We start from the raw sequence: 15,840 nt of genomic DNA, 5'->3' as shown, positions 1-15,840 counted from the left end.
TATATTGGTTTGAGAAGCATCATAATATGGAATAATAGCCGATATATGGAGACAGACGGGATGAAGGGAGGTGGGGGGGGGGGGATCAGAGGCTTGGGTTTCGTCTGGTTTTGCTGGACCACTGGAATGGAGCTTAAAAGGCAAGCATGCGATTCGTTTATTGCACTCATCCAATGAACTGACGGTGCATAATTTTACGCTTAAAAGGCGTGGTTGTAATGGTTGAGGCTGCGTCTAGCGCCAAGACCAAGATATCAAGTGCGCTGGTCCACGCCCACTGATTTGGGCTGCGCCAGGCGCTCGGCCTAGAAACAGCGCCGATGCAACGATAGGGACCCATGAGTTTGCGTCCCTGCTCCCTCTCTCTCTTCTGCTGTCCCTCTCTTCATGTCTTCCTTTAAATTCTCTCTCTCTCTCCCTCTCTCTCTCTCTCTCTCTCTCACTCGAGCTGCACAGTTAATACAAATTTAATCAAAATTGCAATAAGGCCTGCAATTTTCAAATCGCAAGGAGGTGCAATATTTGTTAAAGGATAAATGTGTGTCAAAATACCATTTCAAATGAATATTGTCGATGTCCTGGCCTACACATCATATTCTACAGACTTAAGAAAACATCTTTGTTTGGTACAGATCCCTGCAAAAATACACCATAATCACTTTGATAAGTTTTCAATTAAAATGAGAATAATGATGGGAAACATTATGTTGATGATGTCAGTGTTGTGCGTGACTGACTGACTGTAAATCAGTGCGTTGATGTCAGTGTTGTGCGTGACTGACTGACTGTAAATCAGTGCGTTGATGTCAGTGTTGTGCGTGACTGACTGACTGTAAATCAGTGCGCTGATGTGAGTGTGGGAGACTTGAATATTATGAAAGTTCATGTTGCACAGCAGGACACATGGAGCTTGATGAGATTTAGTGGCACAGAGCCCTGCGGTGAGGGCTTGGGCAAGACACTTAACCCACCTTGCTCCCGATGGTGTGTAGGCACCCTGCGTGGCAGCCTGCCGCCATTGGTGTATGAATGGGTGAATGTAGACTATCTACTGATTGTAAAGCGCTTTGGATAAAAGCGCTATATAAATGCAGGCCATTTACCATTTTACCAGGCCATTTGATAGTGCAGTGAGAGTAAAGGAGGGAGACAGAGAGAGGAAAACATGGAAATTAAGTGTAAAACCTCTTTGGAGTTCTTGCTGTACACTAGTCATATTATTTTACCCTCAAACTAAATGCAAGTTTTTCTAGTTCATATATTGGGAAGCAACTACTATTAACTTGGGATTTGGGAAGCAATCAAACAACGAAACCAAATAAGATATCCATGGAGCGCAACGTCCCAAATTAATTTGATCAGGACTTTGGGGGGCCATGTGGAAGAAGGGGTGGCGGACCACTGTTCTAAGTAATGGTATTCATGGAGGAGTACAAGAAAAATAATGGATCCGCACACCACTGAAGCTCCTGTGTAGTTTTTTTTATTTCTTTAAATTGCGTGATGTTTGGAGCCAGTCGGCTCTTCTTCAGACTAGGGATGCACCGATATGAAAATTTTGGCCGATGCCGATAACCGATATTAACATTGCTGTTATGGCCGATAACCGATATTTACCGATGTCGATATGATCTGTATAAAACCACATTTTTATGATCATCACATTTTGTACATACTGAAAAACACATGTTAACACTGAATTTGAAAAAGTTATGCATTTCTTTATTTGCAAAGCCTTTGGAAAAGCCCATAAATCATAGATTTACTGCATTATTTCATATCAATGTGAAGAATTTGGCTGATAATGATAACCGATATTAACATTGCAACATCTGACCGATACCGATATGACCGATATGTAAAAAAATCGGCCGATACTGGCCGATACCGATATGATTGCCGATATATCGTGCATCCCTACTTCAGACGCTTTCTGACACAGCAGAGATACGCCATCTTTAAATACCCATACATTTGCATAATTACATGATGTGATAGTGCACCAGTGTAGAGCATTCAGAATCATAGATTGTCAATATACAGAAAAATGTCAAATGCTAAATACACATACAGTATATAGAAAAAAACATGTATTAGGAGGAAAAATATAGGGATGCACGATATATGGGCAATCATATCGGTATCGGCCGATGTTGGTCATTTTTTTAACATATCGGTCATATCGGTATCGGTCAGATGTTGCAATGTTAATATCGGTTATCATTATCAGCCAAATTCTTCACATTGATATGAAATAATGCAGTAAATCTATGATTTATGGGCTTTTCCAAAGGCTTTGCAAATAAAGAAATGCATAACTTTTTCAAATTCAGTGTTAACATGTGTTTTTCAGTATGTACAAAATGTGATGATCATAAAAATGTGGTTTTATACAGATCATATCGACATCGGTAAATATCGGTTATCGGCCATAACAGCAATGTTATGGCATCGGCCAAAATTTTCATATCGGTGCATCCCTAGAAAAATATATAAAGTTAAAATATATACAGACAGTATAAATGTCCGAAAAAAGGACACAGGCTAAAGAGCCATCAGAGATGTTGTGTCAGAAAGCGTCTGAAGAAGAGCCGACTAGCTCGAAACGTCACGCAATTTAAAGAAATAAAAAAAACTACATGGGAGCTTCAGTGGTGTGCGGATCCATTATTTCTCTTGTAAGTAACTCTTTGATCCAGCACCCACCCTAACTGTGTTGGATGTGCGTGCCTCCTCCATTGAGTAACCATGTAACTCCACAGTACAATACGTAGTTTCTGCCGAGCCATGTAAATGGACAAAGATGCATTCAAACTGCTGCTTATTTCTATAATGTATGGCTGGTCATGCTTTATTGGTTGCCAACTTATAGGTTGGTAACCAGGCACTACATTACATTACATTACATTACATTACATTACGTAATTTGGCAGACGCTTTTATCCAAAGCGACTTAGAATAACATATTTTTGTCAGCAATAGAGCAATCCACTATGTAACACAGTCTATGATAACTACAACTTCTGAAGGAACAGTGGTACAAGTTAAGTTTTTTTTTTTTTTTTTTTAAGAGAGAAAGAAGTTAGATCAAGAAGGGCCCAGAAGGTGGAAGCTCATTCCACCATTGAGGTGCCAGGGACGAGAAGAGTCGCGAACGGGATGAGCGACTTTTGAGCCCCCGTAGTGAAGGAGGACTACAGTAGTTAGTGAGTGATATCCTGCAGACATGGCCAATTGGGCCTGTATGGACACCTGACCAAGCCAGAGGCAACACGTGGCACGAACCTGTGACCCTCATGTTGGTATGCAGGAAATCTACCGCTGCACTATCCCAGTGCCCCTAGTTACTCCCCTGTGGATTTGTCCTCTCTCATGTACTTTGGAGTTGGTTTAGGCTTGGTGTGCGAAGACGGAAGAGTCCAACCTCATTTGTAGAGAGGGGTGGAAGAGGAATGTGCCAAGTGTGGTTGAATAGAGTGGGCCCCAAATTGATAAAAAGTAGAAAACCATGTGCCTCGGAGGCTCAGTCCTTCGCGCAGCTGACGTGTGTTCGAATCCCACCTGAGGTCCTTTGCCGCATGTCATCCCCTCTGTCTCCCCACCTTTCCTGTCTGCCGACTGTCCTGTCAAATAAAGGCAAAAATGCCCCAAAAATAATCTAAAACAAAGTATAAATCCATTTGAGTGTATTAGAATGAGGATGAGGTCATTGCAATTTACACTATTGTGTTGTCATCTAGTTATGTCAATGTACTAATACTTGTATAGGATGAAACCCTTTATGTATTGATGTGTTAATTGAACACTTATTTATATGTGTGTTCATAGGAGGGTCTTAGAGTATTTAACAGGCTGGCACCCATGGGTGCCACCTCACACTGCCTTGCTCTAGCCAGGAGTTGGGATCAGGACTGCTGGCCTGTGATAGATACTGTTGCAGTATCTAGGACCCAAGTTGTCATGGGTTTAGCCTATGCTTAGGTTTCCATCTCATCTTGCATATATATATATATATATATATATATATATATATATATATATATATATATATATATATATATATATAAAATCCTGGATTTTGTCATAATAAATCCCATGTGGTGCATGTGCCTCCCGCTTGTCCTGCTCGCCCACCTAACAACTATGTTGGAGAAAAGTATTGGGACAATACACATGAGTTGGGAAGTGTTCTGTGAAAGCCATAATAATACCCTTGAGGACATCCTTCACTGTGACTATGAGTGCTTTGGTGCTGCCTGCTGATACCCTAAATCACAGTAAAGAACGTCCATTGTGGCCATTTATTGTGATAGTATATGACCCAGTGGCCCCAATTACAATGGATTCTTCCACTTAAAATGTCTCTCACTACTTTTTCTGCTGAGCCATGCATTGTCTTTGATAGACTGAGAAAGGGAAATCCTTTAGAGAGGAAAGCTGCTGCAGGTCACATTAATAGCAGTCTGTAGCCTTTAGATACCAAAAGAAACAGAATTTGTTTGTGTGTTTTTCCGATGTTTGAAAGAAAATACATTTAAATGTTTTGAAATGTGTTATAGGATTGAGACACAAGCCCGCCCAGTTAACTGAACAAGGGCTAAGTGGCAGAAAACAGGCCGACACTAACATCCTTTTTCACTGAAACTATGGTAATGATGCCCTTGAGCACACAAAGGGGACGAGGGCAAGTATAAACGTATGGACACAAGGAAAGGAGAGGGAGGATGTCAAGTCAAACTAACCACACCTGTCCATTTCATTTCAAAGCCCCCAGGAGGCTCAGACCACCAGGGAGATGGTTGGCACGGCAGCAGATTATATATTTTGTCTTCTAAGCTGTGTCTGACTTCAGTTGGTCCTCCAAAGCTGGTACCAGAGATGGGCATAAAGAAGGGTGTGTGAAATAGAGAAGGGGAGAGGGCAGACAGAGAATGACGTGAGAGAAAGGAAGATGGAGGAATGGATAGAGGCTAAGCAGAACCAGGACAATGGTTCTAGAGAAAGATGGGTAGAAAAGGTTGGAGAAGTGAAGGCAAGCCTCAGGAGAGGGAGGGACAGATGGCATAGAGGGCAAAGTGGCCTGCAAGGAGGGCAGGCCTAACTAGGAAGGAGAGGTTGAGGAGTCTCAGGATGGGGGGGGGGCACGAGGAAGGAGCGAGAAAGACATGGAGAAATGGAGAAAGGGCGGGTGGAAAGGGAACATGTACGACCAGAAGGGACACAGCCAAGGAAAATCACTCAACCATGGAGCCACAGTTCAGTCACACAGTGGTTTCAGGAAGTGTTTTTAAGCATACATTTTTATCATAGAAGTTCCAGAAAAGCTGGTTCCAAGTGGTTCCACTCATGCAGACTAGAAATATACCAATTAGGGATGTCAACAGTTAAGTAATAAAAATAGAGTCCGCACACTGGCAGCTGCTCCCAAATATTTATTTGACCACAAAAAAGTGACGTTTCGTGCAAGGCCCTATCTGCACTTCGGTCCTGCACCTGGTTTTAACCCCTCTGTTGGAGAAAAATATAAGTTCCATGCCATTTCCTAAATCAATATTTCCTAATCAATAAGCTATAGGCCTAATTACATCTGACACATTAATCAATAAGCTATAGGCCTATTTGCATAATTATGCTATAAGTTCCATGCCATTTGACACATAGACTCACACTGACATTTCACACATATAGAATAGCCCCATGGAGAGGACTTCTCCTCTTTGCTGAAACCTTGGGCAGTGCATCGTGTCCAATAACAATTGATAACAGTCTCTCAGTCAGACAGGCAGCCCTGTAGGCTCCAAGTCAAGTCATCACCCCCTCCTCTCTGCTTCTCCTCCTCCTCTTCTTTTACAGTATAAAGCGTATGTCAAATTGTGACATCGCGGCTGAATATTTGACTCTGTACATCGATACATGTGTACATTGAGATTCATGCCCTCTGTCAATATATGCATATTGCAGAGAATGTAAGCTATTAAATATACTTTTATGGTAAATCTTCCTGGACTCATTGGTTTCAATTTATTTGGTATTAGATAAGCTGTGATATACATTTACATATACATTTAAGCGGATGTATAGAATTCTATTCTCTATCAATTGGCGTCACTTGACCAGGATATCTACGAGAGCGGGTAAGTCTGAATTAATTTCATAATTCATTACTGAAGCTGTCGTCTGATATTTAAAAGAATCTGAAATGTTTGCATATTGTGGGTGTGTCAAAAATGACATGTGGATAATCAGTGGTAAAATTGTAGCCAGAACCAAGTTAGCCGATTGTAACTGGTAAAGCTATACCACTTTTGCAGCAGGACCAAGTTAGCCGATTGTAACTGGTAAAGCTCATTATGTTCAAAAGTAAGGTCCATGTTAGGCACATTGTAACAAGACCAAATTGGAGCAGAACCAAGTTAGCCGATTGTAACTGGTAAAGCTCAAAATGTTTGAGCATTTTTGAAATTCCCACAACATGTAACAAACAAACAACCAAAAATAAGCAGCTATTTCATATTGGACTGTAAAACAAAACAATTTCTTAAGAAGCCTATTTTAAAGGAGTTGAACATGGAAGTTTGCAAAAAGTGTATTTTAGCCAATACCCAAAATACAGAATCAATTGTCCCTTGAACAAATTGATTCTGTCACCAGTTTGTAAATTCCAGATACCCCACACACGGACGGAACTGGTCAACAGGAGAACAACCGTCCCTCTGTCACCAGAGTCCCCACATCGAAAAAGGTAAAGTGTTGAAAATTACTTTACACACACACGGACACCTCAAGATCACAAGTAAGTGATAAACAAAAACAGTAGCTCTCTCTCTCTCTCTCAATGAAGTAAGCAATTTTAATACCCTTGGTGCGTAATGCAAGACTGAAATATAAAGTGTTTTGAATGTGAATAAATGAGAGATTTATATAAAATGGGACATTCACAGTAAACTAGTTAAATCAGTGCTTTGCTTAAGCAACAAAGTGGAGTGTTTTACGAGAGAGAGAGACAAATGCGTACACCAGCAGTGTTGACAATTTTCATAGAGCACAGCCCCAAAAAGACAATTGAGATAAGCAGCTCTCTCCCTCTTTTCCTGTCTCATACTGTAAAAATGGTTTGATTCCCTCTCTGAGACCTGTAAAAATGAGTGATAATAGGTCGGAGAGTGGGCAGCCAGAACCTTGGAAACTACGAAAAGCGGAACGTCTGCGGGCGAGAGACATTCTTAGACAGCATGAAAAGAAAAACATGCCCCCCATACCACCTGGCTCATGTGCTGACATAGTACGTTTAAAATTAGGAGAAAATTATGTGATACCTTTCATGCATGATCTTAATACAGGTACCAGAGGCCTCTGGCCTGTAGGAGGATCTTTTGATAAAGATAAGATTGGATACATGCAAATTGCAGCCAGACAGTCACCCAATCTCCAATGGTCAGAGTCTTATGTGACAGAATGCATAAGAGGTTGGAAGCATGTTGCTGATAGGCATCATCAGTTTCCCCAAGGCAACGCAACGAGAGTGCCTTGCTCTGACATGGACAAAAATAAGGCTCCCATGCCAGATATGACAAAAATTTACTCGGAGAAAAGGGATTCAGACCAAATTGACCCTAAACATGCGATACAGTCTAACCTTGATGAAGAACAAATTCACACTAGCAGCACAGAGTCACTCACTGATAAACCTGACCATCCTCATCTAATTGCCCCCAAGATAATGTGTGATAATACAGCCATTCTCAAACCATGGACCCCCCAGGAAGCACGAAGCATGCTTAAGGACAGTCCAGATCCTTTAAAAAGACCCATTGCTTTCCATAGCTGGCTAGCTCAAATGATAAGTTTGTATGACTGCTTGATTCCGGATGTGAGACAATTGTTGTCACTAGCTTACAATCTGGAGTGGAAAAGTGTACACAAAAATTTCTCCTTTCCAGTGGGAGATGGGAATGAAAATTGGATAGCAGCAACAACAGGAGAAAATTATTCCAGGGATGATTGGATAAGAGAAATATGTCTGGAATCGATCAAAAGGTCAGCCAGAGACTCAGTAGATTATAGTAAAGTCATTTCCTGTACACAAGGTTTGAAGGAAGACACTTTTCATTTCATACAGCGGTTTCAAATGACGTGGGAAAATTCTGTTGGAGTGGATCAGCACAATTTGTTAGCTGTACAAATACTCATGAATTGTTTACGTCCCGAGATCACAACTGCATACAAGATATCTGCAAAAGATTGGCACACAGCAGATTTTGATCAGACTATAGCAGCTCTGTCGGACTTAAGTAGGGACGGGATATTTGACACAAACGGCGAACAAAGTGTTTTTAATATGGCCCAACAAATACTGGTAACCTCAAATCATCTGCCCAACCAGATCGATCAACATTTCATATCTGGTGTCAGAAGTGCTAACCACATGCCAGCGCGCATAAAGCCTAATTTCAATATGCCTGGGGTTCCCCCCAATCAATACACCACACAGGGTGCCCCTCAGCCTAAATGCCCTCGATATACATGCAAGCACTGCGGAAAGAGAGGACATTACGCGAACAAATGCCGATATAAAAAACGGGAGCAGCGAGTGGACAAACAGCCATCTTTTTGATTCAATTGGCTCAAGTAGCAACACGGTGGTCATTCTCCCCTATACTGTAGCTGGCCCAATGTGATAGCAGGCTGAAAGAATTTGTTTATCTTCCCTCAGAACAACTTAGCCGAAACATTAGCCTAGCGAAAACAATTTGGTATACGACGCCAAGCTAGTCTATGGCGACACCTCCAGGCTGATTGTGTTAACACACCCTGAGAGACCAAAGTTATGAATGTTTTGTTTGTTATGAATCAATAGAGTGGAGTAAGCTCTGCATTATTTAAAGTGCAGTAAGCAAATTTGAAAATCAATTAGAGTAAATAGACTGTTGATTATTATTTTGAAAATAAATCATAATAGATGTGTGGTGATGGATAAGAGTTTCCTGTGTACGATAATCTGAATCTGAAGTATTTTCTTAAACAGAAAAATGCACATTTATCAACCACCAATTGGGTGGATGAGAAATAAAATTAAGTGGGCATAGCAACATTTAACTTTTGGTATGTTTTCAACACATAAGCAAAATTTACACTTAAGTACGGGTGAGATGTTTTCAAAAGTATCTATAGATAAGACAATGACCTCGGAGGACAGACAGTCCTGAGTTTGCGTTTGGAGCATGTGAACAATGTTGGCCCTCACTGTTTTATCTAGTGGGGTCTTGCCATCCCCAAAATCACTCAAGTGAACTGCCTGGGGTCTAGCCCGCCCCCCCCCATGTAAAGCCCTCACCAACAGCACTTTCTGGGGTCACCCTCCGCCCCATTGCACATTGCCACAAGTCCACAAGGTCAATTCATTGCCACTCTGTAAGCTGTGAATGCCCACTCAGGAGTCATCTTGTTTACGAGGTCCATTGCAAACAAATTATAAAGTAAACAATTGAATATGTACTCACAGAGTATCTCAAAACATTATCTGCCGTATGTACGTACTTGTTGTACTAATAACTTGTAATGAAGTTATTTTGTCTAAAATACAGGCACATTGTGAAATCTAATGTTTATAGTTACAGGTTGTACGTCACAGAAAACCTTCAACACCAGCATAAATCTGTACTTTGAGTACTTTGATCCACAGTTCAAGAGGTCTACTTGACCTAGTTTTTTGTAGAATAAAGAAAATTCTTTCTATTTTCAATATTAAATAAAAATGAAGTGTTTTAAAGTATCATTTTAACACATTCAGTGCCAAGGACGTCTGTGGACGTCCTAAAAAAAAGTAACGAGGAGTGCCAAGGACGTCTGTGGACGTCCTAAAATCATAATTCATATTATTCCATAATTCTGCTGTTTAAGGTCGTACCTAGCCAGTGAGCATGAATCCCTTCAAGGGATCACACGGCGCCACCTTAAACATCGTCACAGGAGCTGCTCCACCCACCTCAGATCCTTTACTTTGTACAGGAGACAGCGGAGAAAGTGGAAACCGATGCATGCTTTCTGCCAGAGCCGTATATTTTGCTCTGTCTACAGCGGACAGTGGGCTCGGCTGCATCCGCGCTCACAACTGAGCTCTTATGCTTCTATCTATCTCCACACGATTTCCTAGAAAGCCAGCATCCGAAGCCGAACGGCCAAGCCTTTTCGTTCAGTCGCGTTTGCCAGCGCGCATCATTTCCTTCTTGATGGGCGCTGGGATCTGTCCGGGGCAAAAACGAGAAAACAAACTCTGTGCGTGTGGGAGGAGCCCGCAGCTCAGAGGTGGAGAGGGGAGAGGGGGGAGGGGGGGGGGGGGGGGAGAGGGGTGTGTGGCACACAGGCTTCACAGAAACCACACCACACGCCACCACATCAGAAAACACCAGCCAGAGTCAGTGAATGTGCTCGAAATTAGAGTGCAAAAGGTATTCATAAAAGGGCCTATATCTTGGAAAGTAAAAAAAAACGACAGAAAACCCTTGAAAGTGCACTTTTTTGAGAGGCTGTAATTTCATAATGGAACTGTCTAGAAACAAAATTTCTTCTTTGGAAGAAGCAGGAGTGTTCAATGTTTCATTAAAGTCCAGCCCCGTTAATATAGCCATAATAGAAAAAATTCTATAGCTGTTTTCAACTGAATGGAAGTGAATCTGGCACAGGCTCCAGACAATTTTACTGAAGCGCTGTGGCACTCAATGTGTTAAGAATAATCAGTTATATGATACTGTGATTATGTTTTAATGAATATGATTAATCAATGTTATGAATGTTTTGCATTTTAGAAAGTTTCAGTTCCTATTCCAAAACAAACCAATATTAAAACTAGAAATAGAATAAAATAGTTCTAAAAAGAAATTAAACCACTGCATGGAGTTGGGCTATTAAATAGTTTTTAATAACAACAATTACAACAACAGCACCAGGAACAAACAAATAAATGAATGAACTAGAGTCATCACATGAATGATGAGAAAATATTGTTCCTGTTGTGAATACTTTGAAAATATTTTACTTAAAGACATGATTCCTTTTACAGGAAGGTTTGAATAAAGTGAAGCTGGAAAGATTACCGGTATATATATATACATACTGTATGTAAGAAGCTTCTTTTACAATAGTGGAAAAGATTTACCGTAAGTGTGATTTGGAACACACTGAATATTAAGTTCAATGCATTATTAATTAGACTATTTGCATTGAACCATATAGAGTTAAGATTAGAAGGCCCACTCCTATATATTATAGCCGCAGTGGTGATGTAATTTTGTCATTATATCACTAAAATCTGTTTTCTCTTTCCAATAGATAATGGAGATGCTGTGATATGAGCTGAGACTGCGCTGGAACTGCATATTGATCAAAAATTCTGTGTTTTTTTCAAGTGTTTAATGTTTCCTATGTTTTCAAACCCCCCCTGCCCACCCCTGGCCCACAATTAAGTATAGATACAAGCATTATATTGAATAGTGAACTTAAATTTTGTAATTATTATTGTTATTGATGAACATAACAATTGGGTGGATTGTTGGAGAAAAATATAAGTTCCATGCCATTTCCTAAATCAATATTTCCTAATCAATAAGCTATAGGCCTAATTACATCTGACACATTAATCAATAAGCTATAGGCCTATTTGCATAATTATGCTATAAGTTCCATGCCATTTGACACATAGACTCACACTGACATTTCACACATATAGAATAGCCCCATGGAGAGGACTTCTCCTCTTTGCTGAAACCTTGGGCAGTGCATCGTGTCCAATAACAATTGATAACAGTCTCTCAGTCAGACAGGCAGCCCTGTAGGCTCCAAGTCAAGTCATCACCCCCTCCTCTCTGCTTCTCCTCCTCCTCTTCTTTTACAGTATAAAGCGTATGTCAAATTGTGACATCGCGGCTGAATATTTGACTCTGTACATCGATACATGTGTACATTGAGATTCATGCCCTCTGTCAATATATGCATATTGCAGAGAATGTAAGCTATTAAATATACTTTTATGGTAAATCTTCCCGGACTCATTGGTTTCAATTTATTTGGTATTAGATAAGCTGTGATATACATTTACATATACATTTAAGCGGATGTATAGAATTCTATTCTCTATCACCCTCACTGGATGTGCGTGCCTTTTTGTACTTTTTATTGGATGTCAACAGTTAACCATTAACCGGTTTACCGCCGAGAAGGTCTCTGACCGGTTAAGCATGTCAGTTAAACAGTTAATTTACATATTAATTTGCATACAACGTGTCGCCAATCTGTAGATTTTTTTCCTCATTTGTGGGAAGCAATGTTAACCTAAGTATATTAAAACATGGCACAAGGGTTAAACTAGCTCCAGCTGTCTTATTTCACACCTTTAAAAAAAAATACCGGTTATTAACCAGTTAAGAGTGTAAAAAAGTAAAAGTAAAATTTACATAAAACTGACATCCCTACTACCAATTGAGCAACAACAAAAAATATCAATAAAACACAGATTTTTCCAAATAATTCTGATCAAAGCAGCTCCAAATAATTGTTGTACATTGTAGACTTATTGAATGTCTGGAGCCAAGGTAAAGCACTTCCTAGAGCAAATGTGGGCAAAAGGTTTGACCCCCCCCCCCCCCCCCGTGTCCATCTGACTGGCCCCACAGGAGGCCGATGATTGTTGTAACTTAATTTATAGGAAATGAAAGCACAGGAACATTATACTGCAGTAGATAAAAGCAGTAATTGGTTAATTGATCCAAATCAATAAGAAGATTATTTGGGTATGAAACAGTGCATTTGACATATCTCCATTTTGAGATGCTTTGAATTAGTTGTTTACTTTCATAAATTGTGACAAATAAAAGTTGATTGATGGATCAAAGTACTGTATGTCTCTCTTTCTCACTAGGGTTTCAATCAACTGCTATCCCTCTACCTGCATTACTGTTATGTTTCTGATTTTCTTGTCTAACCTGTGTTCCCTCTCTCTCTCTCTCTCTAAACTCTCTCCCTCACCTCTCCTCTCTTCCCTCCCTCTCTCTTCCCTCGCTCTCTCTCCCTCTTCTCCTCTCCCCTCTCTCTCCCAATCCAGGAGGATTTTCGGAGTAAGGTTCAAGATTACATCAAGCACTACGCCAGATGATAGAAGCATCCCACTGCATCACCAGCCACCTGCGACTTCCTGCACCACCCAATCTAACAAAGCAACCAAACTGCTCCACCTTGCCTCTGCTTGTCCCGGCCCACTCCGCTCACCCCCTTGACTCTTAACCCCGCCCCCTGCTTTTTCCTCCACAAATCACTTAACCCCAACTTCCACCGACCGCAATAAACTCCCCGTTGCAGGAAGATAAAAGAGGGAGAAAAGAAAAAAATGACAGGTGTGTTTGAGACGGACTTGTGTTACAGAAGGAAAAAAAATGCTTTAATCATCCCGATTGATTGGATGAGTGGCCACAACGCCTCTTTGTTACGGCAGGATCGCCCAGTGACGCTGGTTCCCCTGTGGCGTCTCTGAGCCAATCCGAAATGAGCCATGGCAACGGACGACATAGGGATTTTGATTTTAAAATTCGCCTCCACGGATATTTGACATCAATTCAGCTGTTCAACAATCGACGAATCAAGAGAAAGAATGAATCTCTGTTGCGTGTTTTCTCAGTTCCAGTGCCTGCCGTGTTTGTGTTGCTAAAGAGAAAATGCACGCAAGGACGTAAATACACACACACACACACACACACACACACCCACCCTGTCCTGCGTTGGAGGGTAACACACACATACGCGTGCGCACACACACACACACATCTACACACACTTGTTGTCACTCATGTTGAAAAACCTGCACCCTAACCCCCACTAGACAGCATGTGAATGACCAATGCCACCGTGTCCCTTTCCATTGTCATCCTCACACGTATAGCCACACACTCACATCTAGACCTCAACTTCCTGTCTGTCCACGGATCCTTCCTGTCTGTCCATGGCTCCGCTGGGATACAGTTGAAAGAGCTCAGACAGAAGAGACACCATGGACTGATTATTATGAGTGGTAGCCAGTCTGTGCATATACTACTACTACTACAGCTAACACCAGAGCCATATGTAGTGATTTCAGTTTCTCTCTCTTTCCCCCTTCCTCCTTCTCTTCTTCTCTGTCTTCCTTTGTCTTTCTTCTATCTGTCTTTCTCTTCTTCACCCCCAAACACACACAAACACAGAGAGAGCATTTTTTTTTACCTCTGAGGATGAGGGTGGTCATTCATACTTTCCCCAGAGACTTCCCAAGATGCAAAGTGTGTTTTTCTCTCTCCTGTATGGACATTATGTCGTCACTCCCGTACTGTATGTGAAAAAGTCTTGTCCATGTTGTCTGTTATGATGCACATAGTTTGTGTTTCTGTGTACGTGTGAGCACATCTGCCAGTGAGGAGGCCGTGTGTGTGTGTGTGTGTGTGTGTGTGTGTGTGTGTGTGTGTGTGTGTGTGTGTGTGTGTGTGTGTGTGTGTGTGTGTGTGTGTGTGTGTGTGTGTGTGTGTGTGTGTGTGTGTGTGTGTGTGTGTGTGTGTGTGTGTTGCTTTGTGCCTCCTGTATGTGAGCACACTATCTCTGAACATAATGGCTGTCTTCACTCTATGCAGCTTTATGTTCACAAGTCTGCATGAGACAAAGTGTATGTGATCTGCCCGTGGTGCATTTGACTAAAGATGTCATAAATTAGCTGTTGAAGATTGAGATTTTATGTTTGTAGCGTGTTTGTGGGTTTAGGCAGGTAGAAGTATGTGCAGGTAAATCCACATTTACAGTTTGGTCTGTAGCATGAGTATTGGGACAGTCTGTTAAAATTTTCATTTTTTTCACCACTGATACTTTCCACATTAGGATATGGGTTTTAAATTTTAAAATAATTTCAAATAAATAACAATGTTCATTTGTTTTGGCTTCTGTGCTAAACAATTATTAAAAGCAAAACAAAGCAACTTTAGCTCACTACCCCAAAACATAGGCTATGGCTAGGCTACTGTGTGTGTGTGTGTGTGTGTGCGCGTGCGTGCGTGTGGGTGTGTGTGTTCATACTGTATGAAGACAGTGTTGAGACGATGTGACTCGTTAGCATGCTCTGGTTCCTTCTTCCCCCTCTTTTTCTGTTGTCTCAGCCCAGAACTCAATACCTTCAAAATATTTGTTTTGTTCCAGTGAAAGTAAACTGAGGGGGGGGATGATACTTGTGGCTGCCAAAATAAAGGACCTGAGATTATGATGGATACCAAGTATATTGAAAGCAGGTGTGTGTGAGTGCCAGGTGATTTTCCCAGTGTGGTTTCAGTCCACTTTACCCCTTATAGGTTAATGTCAATCTCCAATAAATATGAAGCCATCCAGAATAAACCTCAACCTGCAATGAAAGCATGATGGTAGAACCCTCATATCTGAATGATTGCATGGGAATAAAGGCTATGTGAGGTTCTATGTATGGTAGCCCATCACTCTACACTTGATATTACATGATGCTGATGACTTTATGTTGGACACATTGTCCGATGTCCTTTATTTTGGCAGTGAACTCAGTCAGCAGTCAAATCCTCAACTTTATTTCTCAGATTGTATATCCATTTTTTTAAGATATATTAAAGAGGATATAAATAAGAAAAATGTGTCTTGTGTGTTTGATTAGCCGGTGTGACTGCCTGTATGTGTTCTACTCCACCATCCCAAGCCCTGCGATGTCACTCAACATCAAGTCAAACTTTCTATAGACTCGTCATCAGAGTACAAGAACAACAGCCAATCCCAAAACAAAATGATGCAATACACTGTAACATTTCATAACCTATA

At 41.0% G+C, this 15,840-nt stretch overlaps 1 protein-coding gene across 1 annotated transcript in view; it reads left to right on the top strand.

The window, feature by feature from the left end:
* The window catches only part of ube2f (ubiquitin-conjugating enzyme E2F (putative)), a 92,601-nt gene extending 77,003 nt beyond the window's left edge, over positions 1-15,598 (top strand). Inside the window, exon 10 of the mRNA XM_083638370.1 lies at positions 13,097-15,598. Coding sequence (XP_083494496.1) covers positions 13,097-13,147 — 51 coding nt within the window. The 3' untranslated portion in view covers positions 13,148-15,598. The remainder of the gene's footprint in view (positions 1-13,096) is intronic.
* The last annotated feature ends 242 nt before the right edge of the window (positions 15,599-15,840 follow it).

Source organism: Poromitra crassiceps (assembly GCF_964638095.1).
Source record: "Poromitra crassiceps genome assembly, chromosome: 6".
Classification (NCBI taxonomy): Eukaryota; Metazoa; Chordata; class Actinopteri; order Beryciformes; family Melamphaidae; genus Poromitra; species Poromitra crassiceps.
The sequence above is the reverse complement of the archived record's forward strand: the minus strand, read 5'-3'. Positions and strand labels throughout refer to the sequence as shown.